The sequence below is a fragment of the Physella acuta genome, unplaced genomic scaffold (assembly GCF_028476545.2).
Source record: "Physella acuta isolate Inbredline_101_S28 unplaced genomic scaffold, ASM2847654v3 ptg001394l, whole genome shotgun sequence".
In the NCBI taxonomy this organism is placed as follows: domain Eukaryota; kingdom Metazoa; phylum Mollusca; class Gastropoda; family Physidae; genus Physella; species Physella acuta.
The window spans coordinates 118,643-128,890 of NW_026732909.1; the positions used below are offsets into that span (position 1 = coordinate 118,643).

Here is a 10,248-nt window from a genome sequence, read left to right on the forward strand (position 1 = left end):
TAATAATAAGACGGATTACAATTTATTTTTGAGATGGCGCGGTCGTGCGGTAGAGCGCACGACTGTTAACCCAAAAGCTATGAGATTGGAACCCGATGTAAAGTTTGGTGCCACTGCTAAAGTTATAAGGGTCATCAATTTATGACGTCCACATAGAGGGGAGGGCGTTCGTCGAAGTTAGACGCGTGAGGACATGGGGAGGGGGGGTCTAAAATTCCAAATTTTTGTGGACGTCATGAATAGTTGACCCTGACTGGCATTTTCGATACTCACTCATTTCTACAAACATAATTTAAAATGCTTAAACTGAGTAAGTTTTTCCTCAATATATGTGTTTGTGTTTTGTTTGTGTTGTGTTTGTTTTTGTGTTTGTGTTGTGTTTGTGTTGTGTTTGTGTTGTGTTTGCATTTTGTTTGTGTTAGAGAGCTGGGTGGACTCAGGGACGGTTTATTCACTTGAACCCGGATTCGAGCTCGAGACTTAATGGCTAGCAACATAGCTCTCGAACGCTAAAGTGCCATGGCCTTCTAGCTAATCGTGTAGACCTATTTATAAAACACAAAGGATATTTACCAACCCATACCGTAGAAAACTCTTATCATTTGTAAGTAATTATCCTTTATCGTGTCTCTTTTAATAGTAAAACTCGGATCATCAAAGTAAACAATAAATACAATACGAAATAACATTTTAAAACAATAGATTACAAAAATTATTTCAAAGCAAGCTAATATCTGTAAAGAGGGTAAAGACATTGCGAAAAAATTAACCATTTACAAATATGTTTGTTGAAAAGTGTTAGTATTAGAATGCCAATATCACTTCAGCAATGTCACCAAACTTCACTTCGGGATCAAGTCTCGTAGTTTTTGGGTTTACAACCGCACAACCACGCTGTCCCAAAGATAAATTGTAATCTGTCTTATTTTTAAATATGTTGCCGTCCATTTATCATATCGAAGGTATAGAGATCAAACGCAGTATTTTCACGTTTTTTTTTCAAAATCGATACTAGTTTATATTTGTATAGTCATGAAAATGAGCTTGTAGAGCACAATGCTAAAATGTCCAAAAACTATACCAATCATTGCATAAAACACAAAACACGATTATAGATCTATTATCTTTCTTTTAGCAACTCAACAGAGCACAAATGTAGTATTGGACAAATAACATCCGTGCATTAGAAATGTTTGTGATTTATTTCGTCAACTGGACACACTACAAAAACATATGGCAGCCAAACCGTGGCATTCGTAAGAAAACCAAACGTTTTCACAATGATCAACTCACTGAAACAGTTGGCCCTGATCAACTCACTGAAACAGTTGGCCCTGATCAACTCACTGAAATGTTGGCCCTGATCAACACATTGAAACAGTTGGCCCTGATCAACTCACTGAAACAGTTGGCCCTGATCAACTCACTGAAACAGTTGGCCCTGATCAACTCACTGAAACAGTTGGCCCTGATCAACTCACTGAAACAGTTGGCCCAGATCAACTCAGTGAAACAGTTAGCCCTGATCAACTCACTGAAACAGCTGGGTCTCATCAGTTGGTCCCACTGTACTTTGAAACTACTAATCCATATCAATTAGTTCATTCAGCTATCGCAAATAAATTAACAACTGGCTATTATTATGTCGATGTTGACCCTGATTAATGCACTACTGAAACAGATTGCTCTAATTAGATCGCCCACGTGTAATTTGATACGACAAATTCATGTAAATCTGGTGATTCATCATTCACACATGAATTAACAGCAAGCTGTAGAGGCTGTAAACTGTGATCCAACTTTAATTAACCAACTGGACCCAGTAACCATAAATACAACCATAGCAGAAGCAATAGGAATTAAGCAGATTGAAACAGCAGTTAGCCTCAATCAGTATAATGCGCGATGAGCATGGACATGTTTCAGATACCAAGAAAGAAAAAAATTGGGAGAAAAAAGAAAAAAGAGAACCTAAAAAATGGGAACGGTACACAAGACAAAAAGGCTCGCAATGATGGTGTATTGTACATTATCAGAAATGGCAAGACAGTTCCTGCTTAATATCCAAAAACAGTTGATTGCAGCATATGTAGATTCAATTGCAACTCTAAATTATCTAATGAAGGTTGACACAACATTTACAAAGAATATTATAGTCTTCCAAGTTATGATATGAAAAAAACAATTTTTGTGCAAGCTTGTTCTTGAATAACCTATCAAAAGGTAGCGACCCAAGTCAGCAACTCCAGATCTAAAGAAAAAGAAACAGAAAAGTCGTGCATGTTTATTAAACTCGAATGATGGTACAAAAAAAAACGACTTTGTCTGGAATTCTTCTGCAAAACGTGGTATCAGCAAACAATTGATCTTAAATTCATGGAATCAGGACATAGTTGTCTAGAGAAACGTGTTCAAATAATACTGTGCAGTATTTTACTAACGGGTTAGAATATTGAAATTCAGTTTTCTCCTTTTTCTTGTTTTTCGGACATGTTACGTTTGTCTTCTATACCCTCGATAATTTTGTTCCTGTTACATAAATGTTACGATTCAAGGACTTCAGCACGCGTCTCGCGACGGGTTTTTCACAACCCAGTGCTTCTCGGTACTTGACATCAATATGACAGCTGCTGCAATGGTGGCGGATAATGGTGCGGTCCCAACCACGCACAGACCGAAGCCAAAACATTTCTAGTTTTCCAGTAGTTGGAGATACCTGTTCACAAGATGGCGGAATATTGTACTGGAACAATATGTGTCTATCACAATAGTGTTTTAAAAAAATGTATTTTACATTTTAATGAAAGGTGTGAAGATGGGACTTGATTATCCTTTATATTGAATATACATATGCGTTTTTCATCAAAATTTAAATATATAAAGACGCCTGTCACTCAAAAAACTTACAAATGATAACAAGTGTTTGAAATGTGTGAATAGACAGTTATTCACGTGATAGCGTCAAACATGCATGGAATAAATAAAAAGAGGATGTACAATGCCTTGTTTTATTGCTTTAGTTCTGCATATGTGCGATATTTCAAAGACTCACTCTGATAGTTTGACAAGATAATGTTAGGGTCATTAAGAGCTGGACTACACATGAGCCGAAAAAAAACAAGCGATCGAATCGATCAAGTACTAATTATAGTTTACATAAGATTCAGCTATTAGCCAACAGTAGCATGCTCTAGCCAATGTATGGTAGATGAAATAAGAATAAGTAATAAAAATTTAATTAGGATCCTACAGAAATAAAAACAAAACAAAAATTCGTAGGATTTCAGTCGTGTCAGTAATTTTAATTTTTGTGTTTTTTTTCATCGATTTAAACAAGTTTTAAATATATGTGTTCTTTCTCTGAAGTGAAATCATTTTAAGATAAATTAAAAATTCAAATCTAAATTATGAAGACTAATTTAAGAATTTACTAGATTTATGAATTGTTTCTTCCTTCGCATAAAGATTATTAACAAGAAAACACCATTGTATTTTATCCTAGCAAAAATATACACCTTCGACCAGAAATGTTCTTCGTGTGTTTTCAAAACTCGAGATTTAGTAAAGTAATAATTGTGTGTTGTAGTCTTTGATCTTACTGTCCGTAAATATTCAAAGAGAATTGTATGTTTTATGGTATTTATTGGTAAAAATTCTATTACTTCAACTGGTAAATATATATATATATATATATATATATATATATATATATATATATATATATATATATATATATATATATATATATATATATATATTAAAATTTAACCGTAACTTGTCAAATAGGCCTATATCAAGCGTGGCGGATGAATAAACCATAAATGACTAGTGAAAAACACTCACTAAAATGTTACGATGAGAAAACCAATAGATTTATAAAGTGAAATAAACAACAATTGTGAACATCTTGCTAAAATGACTTGTCACCCTTTTGAATACTTAGAAGACCAGATACTGTCTCTATTCGCGGACATCGTTATCATATTGTCCTTCAAAACGTTACAATAATTTGTGTGTCGATTGAAGGTTGGTATCTAGAGTAATACTAATGGAAATAGTATGTTTAATTTACATTAGCGCACAAAGACAATATCAATAAGCTTCAGGAAGAACTGAAATGAAATCGATTATTTGTTTTAAAACGCTTTGTAGTTATTTATTCGGAAGAACAGTTGGCAAGGAATGTACTGTGTGAGTTATTAGTTATTAGTGTCACCGGCTGACACACCATCCCACCATGCTTAGCCCACTACGACAGGATATAAATATCGTCAAGCGTGCGTGTCGTGAAAAGGATGTAAGAAGTTCACAAGCCTAGCATGCTGAAAAAGTTGTGTCCTCTAAACTACAGCCCAGTAGATGTTGTTTTCTTGTTGTATAAAAGTGGTGAAGCCATGCTGGACAGTGCTATCCGTCCTTTCGTCATCACGGCTGTCTGTCAGGATATGTCACGTGATGTGGTGAATGACAGCTGGACACGTGGGCAGCAGATGTTCATGAACGGCTCGCTTGACCCCTGTGATTACCTGACGGAGCTGCCACTTCTGGAGTCACCTGTACAGGCCAGGTGAGATCTACCTACATATGGGTTTAGGTTTGCTGAAATTGTGAGTTTTCTAATCTTTTCAAATTATGTGCAATGAGCCGTTATTAAATGATTGCATATTTTATACTCACCTACCCCACTTAACGTCACACACACACACACACACACACACACACACATATATATATATATATATATATATATATATATATATATATATATATATATATATATTTCACGTTTTCATCTTATCAGATCTGCAACATTTTTAATGATTCACCGTATACTAGTAAGTGTGCCCGCGGCATTTCTCGGGCTGTTGTGTGGAGCTTGGAGTGACCGTACTGGCAGAAAGCCACCAATGATTATTCCAAGTTTAGGTAGCATTCTGGCCGTGCTGTTGTATATTTTGGGTGTGTTGTTGGTGAAGCATACTTTAATGATCATTATGATCGGAGGATTCGTACAGGTTAGTCAGTCTTGTATATGCAAATATCATGTGATAGATCTAGATGTATTTGTCTTTCTATCTATCTATCTATCTTCTATCTTTATACTACTAAAACTCAAGTTTGTTTATATGTTTGAATATTTTTTTATTTTTTATTTTTTGCTTTTTTGTTTGTCTGATTGGCTACAGGAGAGAATCTGCACTATGTGTAGAGCTGTAAAATAGTATGTAGGTAGAGAACATTTTTTGTTTTTAGACAGACTGTTAATCACAAATTTATTTAAAGAAGTTAATTAATTTATTGATTTATTCATTGGTAGATTAACCACATTAATTATAAAAGTTTAAAAGAATGGCTTTTTAAATTTTGCTTTTAAGAATGAAGGCTAAATTTTAAAGTCGGTGTCATTAAAATTAATACAACTTTCAAAATGTCACCTGTGACGTCAGTATATGAAGGGATAATGTGGTTAGACCCATGCTCAACCGAAATCGGTGTTTTTAAAAGATAAAATACGTCTTTTTGAATTTGGGGTCTGGTTTTTTGTGTCGATAAGTGACAGACGTGATTTTTTTATGGATGAACTCCGAAACCCACACTTACACAAGGGATGACGGGTAGTCTAGTATAATTTAACTGTCCAAACATCATGTGATCGATTTAGATGTAATTATATAATTTAATTGTCCTAATTGTCCAAATATCACGTCGTCTTACTTTACACCTACAGGGTGCTCTGGGTAAAAGCTCTGTGATAACAATGGCGGTCAACAGCTACATCAGCGATACAACCTCTGACGAAGACAGGTCCAGAATGCTTGGACAATTGCTGGCCATGAATTTCTTCGGACTCATTATAGGTCGAAATACAAATAAGTCTTAACAAGCACCTAAATTGATTTGACATCACTCTTTCTACATAACCACACAATGTGCCTGATTGCCATCTAGTCAGAAAAATAAGCTTAACTTGCTAACGTACGCATTAAACATTTTATCATTTTTAATGTGTATGTAGTCTCTTCAGCTTTGTATCAATAACATACGTGAAATATGGAGTAAAACAATTGTTATTTAAAATAGGAATTGGAAAATGTATTGAATTTTTATTTAGGTTCCGCCTTAGCAGGAGCCCTACAGGACTTGACCAACTTGCAGACGACATTGGGTGTGGTCATCGGGTTCCACTCTGCCTCTATGCTAACAGTGGTCATTTTTGTCAAAGAGGCTTCTGACAAAAACTCATCCCGTGAAAAAGAATTTAAGCGTGGCAATAGAGACATGCTTTCCTTTTTAAGGTCAGTTAGTCATTGTTTTTGTTTTTTGTATTCCTTGTAAACATGTTTTGTTTTGTAACGAAACATACTTGTTTTGACATTCGCTTCGTTATATTATATTTTATTGACGGATAAAAACGCCGGGCTAAAAACTGGTGTTATGTAAATTAATGCATATGTTGATTGCGAATCAAATAATTCATTTTGTTATTGTATTGACAGTCTTCAGAGCGTGAAGGACTCAGTGAGGGCCCTCGTTAAACCACGAGAAGAAGGGAAGAGAACTCTTGTCATAGTCGCCTTCATGGCCATGTTTCTCAACCAGACATGTAAAGTTGGCGAGCAGGACGTCACCGTGCTGTTTGTGCAGGTAATATGACGTCACGGTTTTGTTTGTGTAGGTAATATGACGTCACAGTACTGTTTTTGCAGGTAACAGGAGTAATTGCTACACAGACAAAAATATAACTACAAAAACATTTTTTTAAATAAAGTACTAGAAATATGTCTTTGGGCTAAACCATCTTGAAAATACTCTAGATCACTGTTCTTAATCTGTATTCGATCGAATCCCAGAATATTCGGTGAGTCAGTCTCTCGAGTTGACGGAAGTCAAGACGCACCCGACTCATATGATTCACGATCGGTTTAAGACAGGGGCCTCCAAACTACGGCCCGCGGGCCGAATCCGGCCCGCGAAGTCCTCTCATCCGGCCCGCGGAGATCTTTTTGTCCAAGGAAAAATCGTCTGTTGGTGATGGCTGAGGAACTTTGCCCAGAAAAATCAAAGACGTGCCTGGAAGAAACTGGCCCCGACCTGAAATTTGATGGGTAATGCGGCCCTCGGACTGAAAAGTTTGGAGACCCATGGTTTAAGACAATGCGGACTACGTAACTATTAAGACGAGTACGGTGATTGCGCATTTTAAAATGTTGGGGTTCGGTACCACTGCTCTAGACACTTGACTATTAAATATCACCCACATTTATATCTGCCCAGAAAGCCCCGTTGTCATGGCAGCCATCTCTAGAAATGTCTTTATGCTAAACTAATATTGATAACCCTCTAGAACAGTGGTTCTTAAACTGAGTTCGAGCCAACCCCAGAAGTTCGGTGAATCAGTCTCAAGGGTTCGACGGTGGTCAATTCACACACCCTACAGATATGATTAACGATCGGATTAAGAAGAGTTCGGTGATTGGCATTGAAAACAGTTGGGGTTCGGTACTTCCAAAAAGATAAGAACCACTGCTCTAGTCCCTTGACTATTAAATATTACCCAAATTTATCTGTCCAGAAAGCCCCGTTGTCATGGCAACCGTCTGGCTACGGGTACCTGCTGTCTGTGGATTGTGCCGGAATGGGACTCTGTCTTCTGCTGTTGCTGCCCGTCTTGTCCAGTTTCTTCAAGCTCAGTGACGTCACTATCGTCCTGCTGGGGCTGGGCTTTAAGCTGATGAGGAATGTAGCGACGGGGTTTTGTACCCTCACATGGATGGTTTACGTTTCTGTTTTAGTTAGTTCCCCTGTTGGAGTCATATCGTCAGGGTCAAGGTTAGTCTATTTTTATATTTCTAAAAATAAATTTAAGCACATTAACATTAATTTTTTTTTGAAAAACACTTTTAATATTTAAAAAAAAAAAACACTTAAAATTTTGGCGTTTTATGAAGTGCTCAAAAATAGAATAATCCCATATGCTAGCAACTTTGATAAAAAGCAAAAATATGGACAAAGACGTTTTTCAAAATACCAAAAAATCAAATTATACTAACCCTTGTAAATATAGACCATCACGAATACCAGAAAAACAGTCGCCTTATATCGTTTTCCAGAATGGACATAGCCCAAATGGGAAAACTGTGGTTTTTTGGAAATCTCATTTGGGCAATCGTTCATACCGGCATGTGTCTTTTTGGCTAACGTTCGGCATCCGTAGGTTATTAACAAAGATAATATTTTCTTCATTCCTATAAACTATATTGATGTATTAAAGACTTGTATTTTTCTTAAAAGTCAATTATGCTGAGCACGACGGTGTTTTGTAGACTTTAAAAATTTACATTAGTTATGGCTTGAAATTTTTCATCTAAGTTTAGCTGCACACTGAGCAAGGCTGTTTTTAACTATTTGGTCTCCAGGTCTATACCTGACCAAGGCTGTATTTACCCATTTGGTTTTGTCCCCAGGTCCATACTAAGCAAGGCCGTGTGTGATGACGAGACGGGCAAGGTTTTCGCCCTCGCCTCCAGCGCTGAGACCCTGGCTAAGCTGCTGGGCTCTGTCGTGTTTGTCAACATCTACGCCGCTACGCTGGACATCTGGGCGGGGCTGGCCTACATCTCAGCTGCACTGGTCACTCTCGACCTCATCATTTTAATGGTCAGTTTATACAGCACAAACGCACTGGTTTATTTACCTACAAAAGCTGTACACAAAAACTAATGCAATGGATATATTTGCAATTTTCTAGTTAATGTGTTATGAAGTCTAAAAGGTGGGACATGTTCATAACATTTTACTTGTCTTTCTCGTAGTTGAAAAATAATACCAGTGCAAGCTTTAAAAAATATTTATCTTTACTAGTTTTAGCAATATATTTTAGTTAAATTTATCTTTACATGAAACTAAATTTTAAATAAATAGAGGCTGTAAGAATCGGAGTTGTCGGGCATGTTGGAAAGTCCCGAGTTCGATCCCTCCAGGAGATAAGGCTCGTCAGCTGGGGACATCAACCCATCTAGGAGATAAAACTCCGATAGGATAACCAACTCTAGTTTCCTTTTGACAGCCCCGGCGACACCGAAAAGTCCTGTCTCTTAGGTCCATCAGTTGTCGCCTGATGCATGGGCAACATCTGGCTCTTCTCAACCTACAGCCCAGGCTTTGTGATTGGATTTTCCAGTCCGCAGTCATCCAACGGTCTATTAGAATACAGAGCCATTTTAGTATATACTAGCCGACCCGCGGCGCATCATATGCCGCTGTTTAGTTTTTTTATTTGCTACTTTTCAGTAATTCATAATTTGTGAATTCGACAGTACCCCACCCCCTCCTTTCCACCAACCCCTACCCTACCCCCGTCGTGAAAGCAGCCTACTCTTAGTTACTTCCCCTTAGTTCAAATTAGTTACAAACTAAATTAGCTGCCCCTAATAGCCGTCACTAAACCCGGCTCTACGATTGTAAACATTTAACGTGAACCACAGCTAGGCGCGCTTACAGCTTGGTGTTTTCTATGGTCTCCATGAAGAAAATTATATATATTGTAAATACGGGCCTATAGTATTTATATTAGACCCAGAAATTAGAAACAAATGTTTAACAAAATATAACGTGCTTTGTTTTATTAAACCTAGGTGTGGTTGTGCATTCGGTACCAGACAAAGCCGGTCGTTGACCCTTTGCCCAAGAACTACCAGAGTGTGTGTAGCCGTGATACCACCCTGCATATACCCAGTGAGACGGAGAAGAAAGATCCAGAAACAACGATGTCCAGCAGTGATGCTCTGCACTAGTGCATCCTTCCCTCCTCCTTCCCTCCCTCCATTCACTCATACTCCCCACCCCCACCCATCTATACACATATCACATATTATGCTCAAAGCAATTCATCCTACTGTATTCTATGTAAATAAATAAAAAGGCAGTGATCTCCCCTAAACTTTCTTATAATATTTTTATATAACACTACGGGGGATGGCAACTCGGGCTATAGACAATATTTTTTAATCAATTTTTAATTACTTAAACGTTTTAAAATAGAATAGAATCTCGTAGAAAAAGAATTGCACACCAAGTGAAAGCAAAACAAAATGTGTATAATATTGCGGAATATTATTAGCACTTTATAGATTTACATGCGTTTTTTGAGAAATCGGAAATAGCTAAAGTTACTACTTCTGGTCAACGGAAATTGCTCACAATTTGAACGAAGGCAGAGAATTAGATCTTTTACTTATATGTGAAATT

At 37.1% G+C, this 10,248-nt stretch overlaps 1 protein-coding gene across 1 annotated transcript; it reads left to right on the forward strand.

The window, feature by feature from the left end:
• The first annotated feature begins 1,189 nt into the window (after positions 1 to 1,189).
• LOC131927279 (proton-coupled folate transporter) lies at positions 1,190 to 9,794 on the forward strand. The gene is made up of 10 exons (XM_059283043.1): positions 1,190 to 1,556; positions 1,927 to 1,987; positions 4,352 to 4,567; positions 4,802 to 5,015; positions 5,729 to 5,858; positions 6,113 to 6,296; positions 6,498 to 6,645; positions 7,574 to 7,830; positions 8,466 to 8,658; positions 9,636 to 9,794. The coding sequence occupies exons 1-10, from the start codon at positions 1,190 to 1,192 to the stop codon at positions 9,792 to 9,794; spliced, it is 1,929 nt and encodes a 642-aa protein (XP_059139026.1).
• Positions 9,795 to 10,248: the final 454 nt, after the last annotated feature.

What these genes read in the sequence shown, in the direction of transcription:
- LOC131927279 (XM_059283043.1), top strand. Translation starts at nt 1,190, where the DNA reads ATGTTTGTGATTTATTTCGTCAACTGGACACACTACAAAAACATATGG. An exon ending in GACATGCTTTCCTTTTTAAG is followed by an intron (nt 6,297 to 6,497) that starts GTCAGTTAGTCA and finishes TTGTATTGACAG; the next exon opens with TCTTCAGAGCGTGAAGGACT. An exon ending in GTCATATCGTCAGGGTCAAG is followed by an intron (nt 7,831 to 8,465) that starts GTTAGTCTATTT and finishes TTTTGTCCCCAG; the next exon opens with GTCCATACTAAGCAAGGCCG.